General features: G+C 33.8%; 1 protein-coding gene across 2 annotated transcripts in view; it reads right to left on the bottom strand.

Moving 5' to 3' along the window:
* LOC144222098 (neuroligin-1) overlaps nt 1-21,374 on the bottom strand; it is a 654,622-nt gene that overhangs the window by 450,270 nt on the left and 182,978 nt on the right. For both annotated transcript variants that reach the window (XM_077752626.1, XM_077752634.1), the window contains one exon: nt 791-850. In XM_077752626.1, coding sequence (XP_077608752.1) covers nt 791-850 — 60 coding nt within the window. The remainder of the gene's footprint in view (nt 1-790; nt 851-21,374) is intronic.

Raw genomic sequence — 21,374 nt, 5'->3', positions numbered from 1 at the left:
ACATAAAGGTACACAATAGAATAAGAAATGTCTAATCAATCTAGCAAGTATTTACATTTATAAAATATATCAGAATTGTACATCATAAGAAAGTTAGAAAGAGAAAACAATTTTGATATTAGCAAAGTAGGAAATATTTTACTGCTTACAGTGGCAATACTTTGAAAATCAGATTTCTATTTGTCTGTCTAGAAAATATCTAAATAGGTGGAATGCCTTTATACAATTTAATTTATTTACATAATTTTTAAAGCTAATTAATAGAAAGCAGTACTGTGGTCATCTAAGTTATTTTGCTCAAGAAACACTTTATATCAGTTTTTAGTTTTCCTTCATTTTATTGGGTATGGGTTTTGTTTTAAACAAATATCAAATGTAAAAATGAAACACATTTTGATATTGGGTAAAATATTTACATAGATTAGAAAACATGCAAAATGGGTACAAAGAGACTACAGGGGAGAGATTGTTAGTTCAAAGAATATGGACAGATTTCGGTCAAAACATGGGATGAAACATATCAAAAGTCAGTTCAAGAAAACAAAAAAAAATGCCTCTCTTTCTAAAACATTTCAATGGTTGGCATCAAAATGTAAAACTTAACATTCATTTTGAAAAAAAAAATTAAAAATGTATATTTATATGTAACAACAAGCAAGAAGACAAAACACATCAAAAACGGGAATTAAAAACAACTCTTCAAAAAAAGACAAGAAGTAAAAAAATAGAAAGGGGTGGAAAAAGTGATTGAGGCCCTTGTCATGCAAATAGATTTGGTGGAAAAAAATACCTTCATCTTCAGCACCGTCATTATCACCTAAATCATCTGTCTGTTTCTTTGTAAGGGGACCTAGGATTGAGAACGGAGAAATGGAGGGGAAAAAAAAAGACAATTCAAGAATAAACAAGACTGAGGGAAAAAAATAAATGTAAATACTAAAATTCTCAAGGGTATTTCCAAAAAGAGCGGGGAAGTGGTTAAGTCAAAGTTGATTATTTTGTTTAAGAAAAAAAAAAAAAGAATCCCTTTCCCCAAAATATCTTATAGAAGATTTGGTTTGTGAATATATCCAGCATAAAAAATACATTATGGTTTGAAACTCAAGTCATAAGCAAAGGAAATGATTTTTTTAAATATCCGCTGCATATAAAAAAGTAAACAGTTTTAGCTGAAAGAACTTAATTTATTCAGTGTCTTTTCTAATTTGAATTGGTGACAACAATAAAGAAAGTAGGCCAAACTCATCTTTAACTTGGGACAATATAATAACATTAGGGAAAACAGAGATATGAACATTTTTACGGTGTTTTTTTTTCTTTTTTCTCCTTTTTTTTGGTAAAAGCATTAACACTTGGATTTTACATATTTCTATATCATACAGTTTTCAAAACTGTGACTTTTTAAAATTACTTGTCATTAAACAAATATTTCCCCATTTGTTTTAATTAAATATTAGCTGTGGATTTAAGACATTTGCAACCTGCACAAAAATATGAATAGATAATCACATCAGTCTGTATAGCAAAACTACCATCATTAGAAGTCAGTGTTTAGTTATTAAGAAAGTTACAGAGTCAGGGCTTGTATTTCATAAGCAATTTAGTAATATAACGGAATTATGCCCTTGTACAATTTTATGTCCAGTATAGTTATTTATAATGGAATCATGTTTTAGGATAGTAATTGCATTAAAACACTGTAAATGTTTAATAAATGTTTTACTATACTTAACAATACTAATTTGCTAAAATAAAAGAGCACACCAAAGGGGAAGTGAAAGGCCATTTGAAAGTAATTTTAAGTGTCACATTATTGACATATTCAGCACAACAAAAAAGCAAGTGAAGCCCCACGTTTCTTTTTGTTTCCACAACCATTTAATTTGTATGACATTTCATAATCCTCATGCAAAAAGCAATCATTACAAACACAGGACACTCAAGTTAAGACAGCCAAACACAGCAGTAAGCAAGAGAGAATTTTGTCATGCATAAAATAAGAGTCACAGAAAAAGGAAGGGGGAGAAAAGACTGAAAGTCATGTATTGATTTCAATAATATAAATAGAAAAGAAGCAGGCATTAACTGTTAGCACATTTCATAAGGAAGGATTGTTAAACATTTGGAGAAAGATTTCTGAGTCTTTTCAGTGATTGTTGTGCATTATGTTTATAATTCAAACTATACCTATTATCACAACCCTCAAAGAATGAAAAACACCATCCCAGAAAATGGAAGGAAAAAAATACAGAGAAATAATCCAGTTATGTTTCATCAGCTCAAAGAAATATCCTTGAAAAATAGTACTAACTGGCAAAGATCCAAAACTGGAAATGAAGAAATTGATGATGTAACTGAAGGGGCCCATTGACTACTCAATTGTAAGGTCGTGATTTCAAGGTCATTCCAAAACAGCCAGAGGAGCTGTACACAATACATTAAGTGATTTACTTTTATATCACTCTTGCAAGCAATCATTCCATTAAGGGAAAACCTAGATGAAAACAAATCTATGTTAATTGATACTCAGCTGTAAGTTCACAGAAATCTACATTTCTTTAATATGACCCTGTTTAGTGGAAAAAATACCCTCAATGTTATTGGAAGTCTATGCAACAATGTTGCTATATCTGAAAAATAGAGATTTTTTTCAATTTAAATTTGAAAACTGATATATCAAAAACTCTATTTGAAATATTCCCAATTTTAAAACATGACACAAAATATTAGGCTTATAAAATTATGTTTTCAAACTTTTTATTTTTCTTTAACTACCTTAGGCAGTACATGAACAGACTTCAACAATTATGATTTGTTGCATTTCTATTTTCAAAGATGCTATAAAGAAGTTATAGCTTTATTTACTGGTTAACAACACCGTTTAAGTGCAGTGGTCATTATTTATTGCTGCCAAAACCACTATCTACTTTCCATTTTTTTGCCGAATCACTAATTTGCTTAATTCTTGGCTCTATTAAGAAACCACTAATATGAGCTCATTTTTTTTTCTGAATCAATTTACTAAAATTTGGATGCACATGTAAAACCCATCACAATTAAATTAAGTCACTGTCTTCATTTTGTGCAGGATTCTTTTTGGACAATTCAGGCCAAGTGTCTTTCTTTTCTGTCCTAAGGTACCCCAGACAATTTACATGACTTCTTCAGGAAATCATTCAGCTTCTATAGCCAGTAGTTTTACATACTTGGCACACACACAAAATTGCTGGTTCTTAGGTCTGTATAAGATGCAATAATAAGAGAATTTTCATTAAAACTTGGTCTCCCACTTGTTTGCATGTGGGACATAGTTCTCAGATGCTAACTGACTTTGGGTATGCATAAGTAGTGAATCAATGGAAATGATACTGCATATACAATGAGATGACTTTTTCATGGGTGAAATGGTTGAACCATCTTTTTTTTTCATTATTTGTTATCACCTTCCTTACTCAGGAAGCTGCATGCCTCTTAACTAATGTGGGATAATGATATGGAACACCGTTTACGGTAGTAAATCTGAAGAACAAAAAACAGATATAAATATTGCTTCAACATCAAAAATAGATGGCGACATCATTCTTTTAGAGAAAGATTAAGTCAAGTTCTCCCAACTAAAGAATTTCATTTACTGAATACTAAATAAAATCTTACTATCACAGGATATTAAATTGTTACCACACTGTGGGTTCCAGCAGTAATTTTGTAATTCCACCATAACTGGGTTTTCTTCCTATCAAGAATTGTTTATACATCTGATTTTTTAAAGATTCCCTGGGAAGAAGAGGGCTGATAATAGTTTTTGGCAAAAATAATATAAAAAGAAAACAAAAAAAAAATAGATTTCCTTTATCTCATATGCCTACAGCCATGGAGAACAAATATCTGAGAGGGTCCAGGAATGCAAATTAAAAAAACTCAACCTTGGTTTCTTTGAGGAAGCCTCAAGTAAACATATGCTTGTGGATTACAGAAACAGATTCCTACAGAATCTCAAGATTCCTTATTCTCAGGTTAGAAGGAAAACAGTCTGTTACCTTGAGCTCCCTTCTTTTTAGATATCGGCAACACGGGCTCATTTTTTCTTTACTCTAAACTTACATAATTTGGTATAAATACTGATGTTAAATTTTTCTTAATTGAAAGAAAATATAGTAAGAGGTAATTGTCATTAATAATCCTAGGAGAATTAGGAAACCATATTTTAGAGACCACATAAATTGATCAACATGATTTCCACAAAGGTTAAAACATTTATCCTTCAACAAAAATACATAGCAATCATTAACCACATTCCAACCACAGTGTATGCTTCTTTTAAACTACAAACTGCATTTTCGATATCAGCAGGTTAAATGGGTATCTTAAAGCACCAAAATATAAAGCGAATGAGTCCTTTAAAACCTGAAGAAGTGATTTATTTTACCTTGAAACTCTATAGGATCTGTCCTCCTTGAGGAATGCACACATAACTCTCATTAGAGTTAATAGGATAGTGGACCTCATGTCATTTTGAAAGGGTGTGAGAGTAATTACTATATTTTATATCTCTTATAGGCAGTAAATAGATTCAGTGGTAAAACAACAAGACTAGGAAGGTAAAGGGAACTCCTAACCATGAACTTTCAACTCATTTAAATCCAAAATAATTCCTTTGCCATTATTATGAGCATAATTCAAAGTATTGAACTTTACAAAGGACTTATGATACAGGCATACGTTTTAGGATCCGACCATAGTGCCTTTTATTTTTTTTTAAAAAGGTATAAAAATATCAGCATTTCTCTGTGGTTAACTGAAGAATAATTATGAGGCTCTGAAATAATTACTATCCACCCATATTAATGCTGCTTTTTATCATTCTCTTTGATGAAGGGCTAATATACTTTAGGTCTCAAATACATTAGAACTGATTATAAATTCCTTCATTACGAGTTCAATTCAGCAGAAATTATCTGTACTTTGTGTCACACATATCTGCAAAAGGCAAGCAGGTTGAGGGTATTATTAGCTCCTGACTTAGAAAGCTGGCTATGAGAAATGTGTCCTTTTTAAGAGAAGGAGTCTTTGAAATTTTTAGGATTATTTAGAGCTCCAGGCTCCTGTGAATACAATTGTGATAGAGAGCCCTGACTAAGGACCTTGGTCTATTCTTTCCCCACCAGACTTTGAGGTAAACTGACTCCATGGAATTCCTAAGACTATTTCCACAGAATGAGAAATTTAAGAATGTTGCAATTTATTTGGAAATTATATATCCGATAAGAAGTTAATATCGAAACTATATAAGGAACTTCTATAACTCAAGGCTGCCAAAAAAAGAAAAAAAAAAAAAACAACAACCCAAAACCAATAACCTGATTGAAAATAGGCAGAGGGCTTGAAAAGATATTTTTCTAAATAAGACATTCAAATAGCCAATCTATACATAAAAATATCACTAGTCATCAAGGAAATGTAAATCAAAATCACACTGAGATATCACCTCACATCTGTTAGAATGGCCATCATTAAAAAGACAAGATGTTAGGTAGCAACTAGATAAAAGCAGTAGAAGGAAGAATAATAGAGACAGGAGCTGGAGGCCGGGATGGTGATAAAAAAGCTACACATTAAAAGCCCAGGGACACAACATTCCAACCTTGTGACTTCCAAGTTCTTGGGCCTGATAGACCCACAGCCTAACACAGGCTGTCCTCTTCCCCCACTGCCCCTGGCTAACTCCTAGACTCATTAGAATGTATTTGCATTGCAGGGGCACCTGGGGGGCTCAGTCTGTTGAGCAATTGAGCTTGGACTTCTGCCCAGATCACGATCTTATGGTTCCTGGGTTCAAGCTCATGTCGGACTCTGTGCTGACAGCCTTTGGATTCTCTGTCTCCCTCTCTCTCTGCCCTTCCCCTGCTCACATTGCTTCTCTCTCTCTCAAAGATAAATAAACATTTTTTTTAAAAAAGAATATATTTGCATTGCAGACACAGCTATCCCTTTGCAGAAAGGCTCCTTTACTGTGACTGCAAACCTTGTAGGGTTCAAATTTGCCCCCTCCCAACCTGTGGGAGGGATTCCGCAAATGATTGGAAGCAGCCCCCATTAGAGACCACCCCCACTACAAGTCATTGCTCCTCCTAGCCCAGAGAAAGCAACAGAAACCCAATCCCAAAACAATCTAGGGCCTGGTCTACCTCCAGTTACCTACCCCCTCTCCCACCAGTAGTGTACTTTCTTAAACTGCTTNGAAAGTGTTGCCACGTATTCTGGGACAATTGGAAGCAGTTTAAATCTTTTCAGGAATGTTCTTAGACTTTATAAAACTAGAATCAAAGATGTAAAAATCTAATTATATCTGCTCTGTATGGAAGACAATGCCAGCATTCAGTACATTAGAAATAAAAAGAGCAGTATGTTATTGTATTTGATTTTTTCTAAATTGATAAATATTAAAATATAATGACTTAAAGAAATCAGAGATCACAACAGTTGGTGTCATTGCAAAAGTAGTACATTTTACCTATTGAAATTTAGTGGATTTTATGTAACTATGATATATAACTCTTGAGAATATAGAAATGAATGAAATCAACTGATTTGGAATAATACTCACTAATTTTATATTACTGTACTTATTAACTAAAGGTTATTACACTTTACTTAAACTATTGATTAAATGATTAAATGAAGAAATCATAACTAAAAATATTTTTTCTTAATTTTTCAATTAAAATACCCCATTCTTGTGCAATGTCATGAATATACATTACGATAAAATAAAACTATAATGCAAAGTACTGTGATAAGATATTAGAAGCAAACTTTGGGAGAATTCATAGTTTCCAAAGAATCCATACCTGTGCAAATTTTGGTGGTGCTACTGTGCCATGTATGATGCTTGAGTAACTTTTAGGAAAGCTGCTCGTTTTGACTGGTGGTTCAAGTACGCTATGGAAAGGACCAGGTTACAAGGTTATAAAAGTAGCAGATGTGCTCTGTGTTTTATTTTTGTATTAGGAAAAACACCTACATGAACAAAAACCACATTCCCTTACACAGTTCTTCATAGGCAGAGCACAGCTTAAAACATGACTTTTGGGGGAAAGAAAATTTGATGTTAAGGCCAGGATAAAGGGAAAGGGAAATCTTGTATCTAGTACACTGAGAAGAAAAAACAAGTTGCTTTTTCATAAAACTACCTTTATTACAATACTTTGAAATCAGAAGAAATTTTGTCTAGAATAAAAGTGATCGGATCTGGGGAAATTTTTTTTAAGGTAGATAAAAAGTAATTTAACTAGGCTAACTCTTAATATGAGCATCACCAAATTTGCACAAGCTTATTATTTTTCTCACATTACGTTTGTTTGATTTTTAAAAAGTGCACATGCAGTATTTTATAGCATGAAGAATATCAGAATAATGCCCCTTCTCCTCTGGAGCAATGTGTCTGTATGTTGTATAAATCCAGTAGTATTTTGTGAAGACATACTCTCTGCTGACCTAGTTTTCCACACATTACTCAGAGATATACCTAACTATGGTGAGGACACAAGTACCAGATGCCCAGAGCTCTCTGAGCAATGCTTGAGGATTGGGACGGCATCAATAGCCCAAACTCCTTGACATGGCTGCCAGTATTTAGTCATCCAGGCTTTCCAAATATATACTACACTAGGCCATCAGGATACATGGTGAGCAAAACAGGCAAGACCTTGGCCCTCATGAAAATCAATTTTGTCAAAGAAACAGACATTAATCAAATAATCACACACATAAATGTATACTCACACATTGTGTTAAGGAAAAGAATGCCTTAGAATGAGAGGTTATATAAGGCAACCTACTGGGCCTAGGATGTCTTCACCGAATAAGTACAATGTGGCCTGAGGACGAAAGGATAGCTCAGTACCAAGGAAGCAAAGAGGCTGGGGATGGGTATGTAGGCTGGAAAGAAGATTCTAGCTGAAAAGGCCCTAAAATGAGAGGAAGCCTGGAGGTCAGTGTGGCTGGCAAAGGTGAGCAGAGACTAGTGGGAGATGAGGATGAGCACATAGCTCCGCTAGCCTGAGGAATTTTTTTTTTAATCCTGAAAGCAATAGGAAGTCATTTAAAAGATTTAAGCACACACTGATAATTTCTGCCCTATCTGAATCTTAAACAGAAAATCAGAAAGAGGCAAAATCACTCCAAATAATATGGCAGAGAATATCTTACATAGAAGTCTACATTATGTTCTTATCAGATGAAAATAGTTTCATTAGAAGAAATCGGATGATGGAAAAGGAATCTTTAATTCTCTATTTTCTGTTTGCAGATAAAATGACTATCACCAAAAAGGAAAATCTAAGACTCCAGCACATCTAAAATTTTATGAATGAATATATATATGTATATATATATGTGTATATGTGTATATATATATATGGACATATATATATATATAGTTTATTTATTTTGAGAGAGAAAGGGGGTAGCAAGGATCCCAACCAGGGTCTGCACTGAGAGATGGACCTGAACTCAAATGATGAGATCATGACCTGATCTGAAGTTGGACCTTGATCCAAAGTTGGACTGAGCCACCAGGCACCTCTATGAATATTTTTAAAGTTTTCTATTAAATATGTATTTAAAGTTAAATTTATGTTCTCAGAATTAACATAATGAAAATTAACATATCCTAACTATTCTAATATTTGTACAAAGACAGATATTCTGTAAGTGATTTCTACTTGGATATCTCACCACCTTCTCACTACAATAGCAATACTTACCAGGTCCACCTCAAGGCCAGTTTTATCTCCCATACAGGTTTTGCTTTCTGACTTATAATTTCCCTCTGCTTCCAGACTTTAAGTTTGGAGTTAGCCATTAGCTATTTCCTCTTTCTCCCTCTAGTCTTAACCAGATTTCACCAATTTTCCAATTGAAACTTAACTCTGTCCCACTCTCCCAAAGTTTTCTGTTATTGGCTTTGTTTGTAGCCATCATTATCATGTGCCTGAATTCTTGTAGTAGTCTCATAATTGTTACCATACTCATCTAGACTCTAGACTGTCTCCCAAGCCATTTTGTATATCATAGGTTTTTGAAGTTGTAGATAATAATAGTGGCAAGCCCAAAGAGAAAAAGATTTAATCACCATCAGCTAAAATGTATACACATTCAACTCCTTCTAAGACTAAAATTGCAAGCATTCCAAGGGAACAGGAACTCAAAAGCGTATACAAAAAACTTGTACTGTGAATTTTAAAATAGCTATAACCAGACAGATGAAAACTAAATATAGTTTAACACTCATTTGGATGTTTTAGAAATTCATGAGCAAAAAGATTTTTTTATTCAAAATGGAAACAAGTCATTTCAAATATTTTTTTATAATGCAGTTCAGATTACTGTTCATTAAACACCACTTTCATTGTTTCACTAGTTTTTAATATCTCCCTCTTTCTTATTATTTTAGATTAAATGCCCCAGACTAAACCTTAGACTCTCCTTACTCTTTCCAGATTTTATCTCTTCATTCCACTGCTTTCCAAAATACATCTTTTCTGAATTCTGCCAAACATTTAAAAAAGAACTAATACCAATCTTTCTCAAACTCCTTCTCCAAACTGAAGAGGATGGAATGCTTCCAAACTCATTTTATGTGGCCAGCATTACCTTGATAGCAAAGCCAGATGAGCACACCACAAGAAAAGAAAATTACAGGCCAATATCCCTGCTGAATATAGATGCAAAAATACTCAACAACATATTAGCAATCCAGATTCAACAATACATTAAAAGGCTCATATATCATGATGGAGTGGGATGCAAGGATGGTTCAACATTAGCAAACCAATAAACGTGGTATTTCATGTTAACAAAATGAAAGCTAAAAAATCATATGATCATCTCAATAGATGCAGAAACAGCATGTGACAAAATACATCTTTTCATGATAAAAACGGAACAAATTGTGTATAGAAGAAATGTATCTCTACATATAAAAAAGTCTATGTATAAAAAGTGCACAGTTAACATCATATCAAATAGTAAAATGCTGAAAGCTTTTCCTCCAAGATCAGGAACAAGACAATGATGCCCATTTTCATCACTTTTATTCAACATAGTACTAGAAGTCTTATTCAAAGCAATTAGGCAAGAAAAAAGAAATAAGATATATCCAAATTGGTAAGGAAGAAGTAACATCACCTCTATTTGGAGTTGGTACGAAATATCTAGAAAGTCCTAAAGACTCCACCTAAGTACTATTAGAACTAATAAACAATTTCAGTAAAGTTCCAGGAGGAAAAAAAATCAATATACAAAAATCAGTTGTGTTTTTATAGCAATTAAATATCAGAAAGAAAAATTAAGAAAAAAACCTCAATTACAATAACATCAAAAAAGTTAGAATATTTAGTAATAAATTTAAGTAAGAAGGTGAAAGATCTATACACTGAAAACTATAAGACACTGATGAAAGAAACTGAAGAGTACATAAATAGGTGGAAAGATATTCCATGTTCATAAATTGAAAGAATAATATGTTAAAGTGTCTATATTATTCGAAGTGATCTACAGATAAAATGCAATCTCCCGCAAAATTCCAATGATGTGTTTCACAGAAATAGAGTCAACAATCCTAAAATTTGTATGAAGCCACAGAACACCCCAAACACCTCAAGTGTTTGGGACATTTTTTTTTTCCAAAGAAGATCTCCATATGACCAGCAGGTACATCAAAAAGTGTTCCACATCAACAATCATTAGGGAAGTGCAAATCAAAATGATAATGAGATTATCTTCTCACCTCGGTTAGAATGTCCTTTATCAAAAGATAAGAAATAACAAATGCTGGCAATAACATGGAGTAAAAGAAACCCTGTACACTGTTCACAGGGATGTAAACTAGTGTGGACAACAGTATGGACATTCCTCAAGAAGCTAAAAATTGAACTACCATAGATTCAGCAATCCCAATTCTGGCTATTTCACCAAAGGTAATGAAATCATTATCTCTAAGAGATAATTGCACCACTCCCCTCCCTATGTTCACAGCAGCATTGTTCACAAGAGCCAAGGTCTGGAAACAACCTAAGTGTCCATCGGCAGATGAATGGATAAAGAAAATGTGGAGTATATATATACACAAAGGAATATTATTCAGACTTAAAGTTCTTTAATTTTTAGTAACAGTGATATACCTGGAGGGCATTGTGCTAACTGAAACAAGCTAGAAAGAAAAAGTGCAAATACTGCATGGTATTACTTAAACGTGGACTCTAAAAAGAGTTAAAAATAAGAAAATAAAAGTAAACTCATGGAAAAAGTAGAAAAATGGTTGTCAGGAGCTGGGGAGTAGGTGAAACAGGAAGAGGTTTAGAGTAAAAGGGTAAAAACATCCAGTTAATAAAATAAATAAGGTCTGAAATGCATAACATGGTTACCATAGTTGATAACACTGTATTGTATAATTGAAATTTGCTAAGGGAATACAGCTTAAATGCTCTCTCATACACACACACAAGTAAAAATGTGAGAAAAAAACAGAATACATCTTTTTTTCTGTTGTGAGTCTTGTCATTCCTGCACAAAAATGACCTCACATTCACATATTGTTTTTTTTTGTCCTATAGAGTTGATTCCTTAAAGTTCTAATTAATTCACCACAGAGGAGGAAAGGAAGATGAGTACAGGGAATCTCCTCTAATATACCATGTAAAATTTGTTTTCACATTGAAAAACAGGAGTACTATTGTACAGTTTGGCCTGAATGGTTGTCTCCAGGATAAGAACTAAGGATAGTTCTATACTGCTCAGCAAGCCCTGACTGTGAAAATATCTTACCTCCTGGACATTACTACATTTTATCTCTATATGTGAAATAAATAAATTGAGGCAGTAATTTTTATTGAGTTTTCACATATTTACTAGTATTTTTGCTCATCCTTCCTTCCCTCATTTTCTTCTTCCTTCTCTTCTCTTCTCTTCTCCTCTCTTCTCTTCCCTTCCCTTCCCTTCTCTCCTCTCCTCTTCTCTTCTCTCTCCTCTCCTCCCCTCTCCTCCCCTCCCCTCCCTTCCCCTCCCCTCCTGTCTTCCTCTCTCTCTTTTTTAAAATATAATTTATTGCCAGGTTACCTAACATACAGTGTATACAGTGTGCTCTTGACTCCGGGAGTAGATTCGCAGGATTTATCACTTATATCCAACACCCAGTTCAGCCAGTAATTTTTAAGATCCTATTTTCTGATGGTCCTCACTGGTAAATAAGTCAATAAAGACAAGACCTCTACTGTTAAAGTCTCAAAAGAGCTAGACTAACAGTGAGTGTGTGTTCCCTTGAAGTAACTTCTTGACAGTTCCTAGTCTCACACATGTCCCTCCTGGCTAAGTATCTCTTGTTCTCAGTGAAGCTGTTTCATTCCTTCTGCCTCATGCAATCCATTTACACATGTATTGATTCTCTCTTACCATGCAATCAGGAGTCTTTTGGGGACACAATTCTGTGTTCTTTCCTGCCTGATACAATAAAGATAAGCTTACATTTGATATAATAAAGAAAAACACTTGTGAATCCAGTAATTATATGCCCAGACTCATAGGATGCTAAAGCTGGAAAGGACCCTACTGAGTATCAAACAAAGTATCACTTAACAAGTCCTAAAAAAAAAAAAAACCAAAACACACACACACACACACACACACGCACACACCAAAAAAACAAAAAACATTAACTGATTATGCACAAGCCTCAAAACTAGTTAAATGCAGAGCTCAGTCTAGATCTCAGATTTCCTATCACTTCTTTATAGTAAGTCACATGGCAATAAAAGATAAGCAGGGAAAAGGAAATAAATTGTGTGTTGAGTTATCTGATGTAGCATAGATACCTTTTAAATAAACCACAAACAAATTAACAGGTTGGCCCTTATTATTACTATAAAGCCATTAGTATTTCTCTAACCAACATTTTATTTTTATTTTTTAAGTAGTTTATTGTCAAGATGGTTTCCATATAACACCCATTGCTCATCCCCACAATGCCCTCCTCCATGCCCATCACCTCCCTTCCCCTCCCCCCCCCCCCATCTACCCTGTTTGTTCTCGGCATTCAAGAGTCTCTCATGTCTAACCAACATTTTATTTAGATGTTATTGAAGTTAAACTTTAAATAAAAATAAATATGTATAGAAATATCTTTATAAAACAAAAAAAAATTTAAAACAAACCAACAGATTTGGAAGGACAAAGATCCTAGGGCTTAACCAAATAAGTAAGATCAGTTAAGAGGAACAATTTCCCAGTATTATTAAACTGAGTAGAATGATTAAAGTGTGAAAAAAAAATAATCAACTTGACTTAGAAGAAAAACAATAGCTGAGGAGAATGTAAGGCCCTACAAGGCTAATGAAACAGTGAAATGCTCTGAACAAGCTAAATGACTACTGTTCAGAACTCTTTTTTTTTCCCCAAAAAAAAAAAATCTTTTTACAGTTGTTTATTTTTGAGAGACAGGGGAGAAACAGAACACAAGCGGGGACTGGCAGAGAGAGAGGGAGATACAGAATCTGAAGCAGGCCCCAGGCTCTGAGCTGTCAGCTCAGAGCCTGATGTGGGGCTCAAACCCACTAACCGTGAGATCATGACCTGAGCCAAAGTTGGCGCCTAACCAACTGAGCCACCTAGGTGCCCCCAGGACTCTTGAAGTCTTTCTACTCTAGCAGCTAAGGTACTTTAGCTCTAACCTTCCTCAGATCCCCTTATTATAGCATAATTAAGAAACGAAAGGGTTAATGTTTGTATCGCAGGGGCTCCCAGCACCCACCTAGAGTGCTATAGGTGGATATCCCTTCTAACTAGGCAATTTTAGCATTTTCATCTTCCCTCTGGATTAATTGCAAAGACATTTTCAAACCTAGTAGTCTGTGATTCTAATTTTTTCCTAAAATATATATTAATACTACTTGAGGGGCGCCCGAGGGTCTCAGTTGGTCAAGTGTCCAGCTTCAGCTCAAGTTATGATCTCATGGTTTGTGATTTTGAGCCCCGCACAAGGCTCTCTGCTGTCAGCACAGAGCCTGCTTCAGATCCTCTGTTCCCACCCCTCCCTTGCTCGCATTGTCTCCCTCTCTCTCCCAAAAATAAATAAACCTTTAAAAAAATGCTACATAATATTGTGACTGTGTTCTAATAGGTTTGGATACAGGTATATATATATATAGTTATATAATATACATTGTTACATTGTTATATAATATAATATAATATAATATGTATATATATAGTTATATANGTTATATAATATATGTTGTTACATTGTTATATAATATAATGATTATAATATATATAACTTATTATACACATGTTTACACATATGTGTATATATATATATAGGTTTGGATAGTGGCTCTTTCATGTGCTAGAAGTGTAAACTTGGAATGTTTTTTAACTCCATAGAGTCTCAGGAACACAGTGTCACCCTATCCTCAATATTATTATACTATAATTCAAAGTGCCTGCTAATTAATACAGAGAAGTACAGTTACATTTTTGTTTGCCCTCCATGTTTCTTTTATTGCCTCACATCAAATGTTTAACACATATGCACATGTGTGCACACACAAACGCACCCCTACACTCACACATATGCCTCCCAGTACGATATGTGCTAAAGAAAAAGGACTTTAGAATTAGGTTGTTCCCACTCAGCTATTTACTAGCAATTTGACTTTTGTAACGTTTCTTAACCTCTGTATTATTCACTTTTTTTAAAATCTAAACTTGTACAATGTCCACCTAACAGGACTATCATAAGGATTTAAGATCATGGATATGAAAAACCTAGTACAGTACATAATCTATAAAGACACTACAATAATAATAATGATAATTATCACTGAATTCTCTTCATCTGTGATTAAATTGTATTTACTTTGTACTGATCTAATGTATACATATGACAACTATTTCTACAGACCTTACAGATTTGACCCAGTCTTCCATTGTTTAATGTAGAAACATTTAATTAGAGTCTAATATTTAATCATTCTCTCCAAATAATCTATCAACAGAATGCACTGGCCAAAAAATAATTATGGTATCTCACACTCACCTTGAAAATATTGACATAAATTTACCAGAATATTCCTCAGAAGGTAATAGTAGGCAAGCTTTATGAAGTCTACTGAGCACCAAGCATCCTAGAAGTTGTGTAGCAATAGATAACTATGTAAACATTATTTAAAAATAAATAAATAAATAAAAAATAAAACAAACAGACATTAGTTTCCACCAATGACCTCAAGGAATATTATTTTTTAAACATAAGAAATTCCTTTTTTTAATGTTTATTTATTTTTGAGAGAGAAACAGAGACAGAGACAGAGCACAAGAGGGGGAAGGGCAGAGAGAGATGCACACACACAATCTGAAGCAGGCTCTAGGGTCCGAGCTGTCAGCACAGAGCCTGATGCAGGGCTCGAACCCATGAACCGTGAAATCATGACCTGAGCTAAAGTCGTACGCCTAACTGACTGAGCCATCCAGGCTCCCCAGGAATATTTTAAAGTACCTCTTCATCCAAGAGCAGTTTTCCTGCAAGTTATACATAGCTCCAGATTTTGACAATGATAGTGTGGTAAAAAGAAATTTTCATTAAGAATCAAAAGTTAAGCATCTACTTTTACATGTCTAACATATAAAGGGTATCCATATTTTAATTATAAGGTCATGCCAAGGAATATGACACAATAATTAAAATTGCAGTTTCTAAAAACTATCCTGTTTCAAATCCTGTCTGTAGTTACCATAAGTTCTGTGATCTTAATTTCTCTGTCTTCATTTCCTTTTTTTTAATGTTTATTTATTTTTGAGAGACAGAGAGAGACACTGAATCCAAAGCAGGTTCCAGGCTTCAAGCTTTCAGTACAAAGCGGGGCTCAAACCCACAAACCCCGAGATTATGACCTGAGCTGAAGTTGGTTGCTTAATCAACTGAACCACCTAGGGGCCCCTTCATTTCCTCATTTGTAAAGTAAGTATAATTAATGATGGTATCTACTTATGGAGTTGCTGTAAAAGCTAAATTAGTCAATATATCAATTGCTTACTTGATACAATGTAAATGGTGAAGCAAAGTGTTAGCTATTGTTATGAGATAGGTAGTGATTATCTTCATTTAATAGAATTAATGAACTGCTCAAAAAAACTGATGTTATGTTAACTACTCCACCAGAAATATGTTATTGGCTCCTCACAACTATTCCAAACCCCAGGATTATTACTATTCCATCCGTGGGTAGACTGGGAGGGGAATTTGGGGCTTACAAAAATTATGTATTTGTTCAATATCTTCTACCTAATAAGTAGGAATGCCAGGAAACGGGACAAGTTCTGTATTATTGTGGAATTCACACCATTAGGACTCTTCTGTGCTTCCAAATGGTATCATAAAAATGTCACAAAACTGCTTTCAGGGAGATTAATAGAATAGTGGTTAAAATCTAAGACTGTCACAATGGGATATCCATATATATGTATACCTGTATACACATATATGCACACACATAGTTACGTATCTATATGCAGCTATATACCTAATGATATCTATTCATAATATATATGTATTTGGATCTCTAACTACTCAGAATAAACTTTGCTGTTAATTTACTACATGACATTAGGTTCACTGAAATGATGAAGAAAAAAAGAAATGAAAGGATTATAAATGTGGGGAAGTGCAAAACAAGATGTGCTGGGTACTCTTCTATGGTCTGAGGGGGAAAAAAAAAGCAAGGCTGTGTATACAGAATAAAATAAAATATAATATAAAATAAATATTAAATTAAAATAAATAATAAAATAAAATAAAACGACATGTGAGTACTATGCGCTGCAGAAGGACCAAGTCTTAGGAACGTCTTGTCCCTAACAGAAACACTGGGTAGGCAGGATGGAATTCATTTCATGGGAGCAAGACAGTCTAGAAAAGGGCAAAAAATGTTTATTCAAATGGAGAACATCAAAGTTGAACCTGACTTTGTTACTCAGTCCCACAGGTGTGGACCCCAGGGAATCTGGGGCCCAGATGGTGAAGCTATGAGGCAATCTCTCCCACAGTAACCAGAGGCCCCAGCAGCATGAGACGCCTCATTTTAGACTGCCAGCTGCCAAGTTCTCTGGTAAAAGAGTTCAAATTAGTAACTAGCCTGGGTTCTAGTTTGAGCACTGCCACTTCACTAGATGATAAGCTATATGATATTGTTCAAGTTACTTCATATGTGTGAGCCTTCCTTTAGGTGTAAAAAGGAAGACAGTATCTTCTGGCCACCTCATGAAATTGTTATAAACCAAATCATGTGTTGGTGAACACACAGCAAAAGGCTTTTCATATGTAATATGACAGCTTTATATTATTGGCACTAAACAAGAGGAAATAGTGGGGACCGCTCATTACACAGGTCATGCTTGACATAAAGGACTGGCTGCAATCATGTATTCAAAAGAAGAATATCTATATTATCTTAAAGAAAAAAGTCCATATATACATGTATACATTTTTTTTAATTAAAATCTTCTTGCTTCCCCATGTGCCTATCAAAAATACAGGTTCTAGAATCAGATTTCCTGATGTTACATTCTGATCCTATCATCTTACCTACTGTCAAACTTCTTGAAAGTAATTTGACAATGCTACACCTCAATTTATCCAACTGAAAGTTGGGGACAGAAATAACACCAAGCTGATAGCATTGTTTCTAAGACTAAAGGTGGTAATATATGTGTAGCTATTGGAACAGTGTCTGGCATATTTTAAGGACACAATACATCTTAAGAATTCTTATTAAAACATACTAAATGCAACATTTAGAAAACTAGATTGACATTTTACAGGAGAAAAAAATGGGTATTTTCTGGTGTCTTTAAAAAAGTGAAGGCTCTGAATGTAATTAATAATGTGTTTAATATTTAGTCATTATAGGTTTGAAATTGGTTACCAGCTAATGAGAATTTTAAAAGACTTTCTTTTTTTGTACAATATCAGTTCTGAATTTGTAGTGTTGGGGTAAAAAAAGTGCAGAAAATTTAAAAGCAAAAATGCCATAGCAGTTCTCTATTTCCATTGTAATAATAGTCATTAAGGAGAGAGTTGACAGGTTTGGGACAAGCTAGCATTTCTAATACTTTATCCAGCTGAAATACCAAAAATCTTTACAGAAAGGTAAAAATGATATCTTGGATGAAAGTATACTTTAAAAATATATGAATATTAAAATATTTTTTCTAATTCTATTATTTACCAACTTTGATGTTCTAGATTCATTTTCATAATTTTCAGTACTGTTTAAATGTGGTTATGTACACCAGCACTGCAAGAAATAACTGCCTGAGGGTGACTCCACTCACGATGTGCATTTAAGATGTTCAGTTAAAGAACGTCTGCAATAGGAATCATGGCCACTGTAAGTTTACATTCTGTCTTGTGCATGATTGTGTTTTGGGAAGCCCATGAGCAAAATTAAGGTATTTGATCCTCAAAATATAAACATTCCATCTTAAAAGGAGTTTATCTCTCAAGTATTTAATGGTTGCTGGATTACAAGAATCAATATGGGATAAGAGGCTCCATGTTTTATTGATTTCTCCTTTGCTGCATTTTCTTTCTTCCTTTAAGCTATTAAAATGCTTCAAATCAAGCTACTTTTTGTAAGATAGTCCAGAATAATAATATTTATCAAAGATAACATGTCTAATACTAATATTTTGCTATTGGCAGTTAAGATTTCCTTTGAAGAAAATATATTTACTTGTATCAATATGAAAACTTTTGAATTTAGTCCCTAGTATTTTTAAAAAGAAGACACTTTTTCCAAATATATAGAGATCATATTTGATTTTTTAAAATATCTCACATTTAGATAAATAGCCACTTCTTGAATATTACAGAATTTTTATTTTAATATAGAAATCTAGAAATAGCTGCATTAAAATTTAAAGCAATAAAATATGCAATTGACCTTAGGCAAGATATGTGTTTCAGAAATTTGCACATGAATCAATGTTTATAAATTTGAAATACAGTAAGAAAGGCTGAGTGTTGGCACCATTTGGTGAATTATTTGGATAAATAAACTCTTATAAGAGCCACCCCAATATGTGTTTTCTAAGTTGCCATTCCTACGTACTTTTTTTTCCTTTGAATATGGATGCAACTGTATTTATTTAGTAGTAAACGCAACTCTTCTGGTTCCTGTTAAGAAATTGTATCTAATGTTTTAATTCCTTATGATTAGAGTTCATTTATCCTTTATGATTCACCTAAAGATAACTTTTCACTGAGAATGAATGATTTTCAACACTAGTTTGGTGAAATGGAGTAGAAATTTTCTTCTTGAGTCAGCTTAATTATTGTAGACATTTCTTTTTAAGCAGAAGGACAATGAGAAAACTCATAAATGAACAGGTACATAAAAAGACCAAAATGGTTCCACATTAAAAACAAAAAGAAAGAAAAAAACCTGAATAGATAGAAATATTCAGGACAATTACATTGTACAAAATTCACAGGTGGAATACTTCCTTCACATGACTCTTGCTTTGTATTTGAACATATCTTTCAGATTAATCTCTGTAGGAAAATCAACAAAATTCAGTTTTCTAGACAGTGCCTCTCCAATATGAGTGTACATAAAAATTACCCAGGGATCTTATTAAAAATGACAATTCCTACTCCCTTTCCCTTTGAGATTGATAAGGGTTCGGTCCAAAGTTCAGCAATGGAATGATGAATGAGGCCTTACAAACACACTCTGAAGAAAACTTGGTATCTAGGACCCTTTCTTTTCCTACTGGAGGGATTTTGATTCTTATTTTAACTCTCACTAGGAATAAAATAAAAAGATCTACATAAATATAAAAAATTGACAACATTGTGTGCATGCTTAGTTATGAGCCACATCAGCTAGAAGTATTTGTGTGACTCACCTGTTGCCTTCTCTTTGAGAAGAAAATACCCCAAAGAAACAGAGTGGCCTATTCCCAAATAAAGCCTTATGTTTTTAGAATATCTTAGATGATAGATCATTAGATAGATATAGACATATATATATATATACATGTATACAAACATATACATCATATATATAAACCCATGTATACATATATAATAATATACATATATGTCGGAAGTATTAAATGGCTCTATTCTTTTGCTTTAGTATTTAGAAATTTAGTCAAGAGATAATCTCTATCTCAAAACATTTCACAATGTATTTGTTTAAAATGTACTTAATCTTAACAATAATTTAGATTCTTTGAGGTTCGAATATTACTAAGAATACTTACCTTACTATCTCATGTAATATACCAGACCTTAGTAAAACTAAGGCTGGCAGGAAGAACTAATTTTCAGGTAAAACAATGAGCTCTGAAGTAGTTCAGAGCATACTTCTAGGAAAATTAAGAAATGTAAGGACGATGTAAAATTTAAGAGATATCTAAGGGGCATAAATGTCAAGGAGTGAGGGAAATATGCTCCCTAGAACATAATGAAATAAACAGAAGTATAAAACTACAATAAGAACAGAGCACAGTAGTCTAAGGGTGGCAGCACCATCTGTGGCCTGGGAAGGAGGAATTGTTGGCCCCCCACCCAGTGTAGGAGCCAGGGAAACAGGGAAGCTTTTGAATTATTATAGTGAGAACTAAAAGTCTTACTCTTTTTGTCTTCAAGCTATCGATATCTATTTCTTTCTGCTTGTTTCTGTGTGTGTCTATCTCTCCATGTATGGATGTCACATCTACCCTTGTGTATGTATTCCTTTGTGTATTAATGTGTGTGAATTTTCCTGTCTAGTTAGGCATGTATTTTATTCTTGTGGAGTTACATGTCATTCACTTTGTTTTGTGAGTAAATGGCTCTAAATATATGAGATCTATCCAATTACATCTTGCTGTTTATTTGCATACTTTGTTCTGCCTTGTGAGTCTCTCTGACCAAGTTTGTGCTTTTTCCCCTACCTGCTGTATATATGTATATACACTTGTATATGTATATAAGTGTATCTGTTTATGAGACTTTTTCGGCCTTCGAATGTCTTTGACACCTTGTGTCCCATCCTATCTATATTTTTGTGTATTTCTCTTTGTATGCCTCCCTGATTATCTCACTGTATCAGAAGCTTTACAGTGAGTCTCTCTGCATTTGTGTTTCTGAGGGCACATGTTTTTGTTTTTACATACATACATCCCTATGTGTCTCTCCCTCTCTCTCTTTTTGTACCTCTGGGTATGGCCTGTATATGTGTTTTTCTTGCATACTTGCTCCCATTTATGTGGGCCTCTTTAAGTGAGTGTCTCAATGTGTCCACTTTTCTTTCTATGTCTCTGTTGAGCAT

The sequence above is a fragment of the Crocuta crocuta genome, unplaced genomic scaffold, assembly GCF_008692635.1.
Source record: "Crocuta crocuta isolate KB4526 unplaced genomic scaffold, BGI_CrCroc_1.0 scaffold716, whole genome shotgun sequence".
Classification (NCBI taxonomy): domain Eukaryota; kingdom Metazoa; phylum Chordata; class Mammalia; order Carnivora; family Hyaenidae; genus Crocuta; species Crocuta crocuta.
This window is presented reverse-complemented; position numbering and strand designations above follow the sequence as displayed.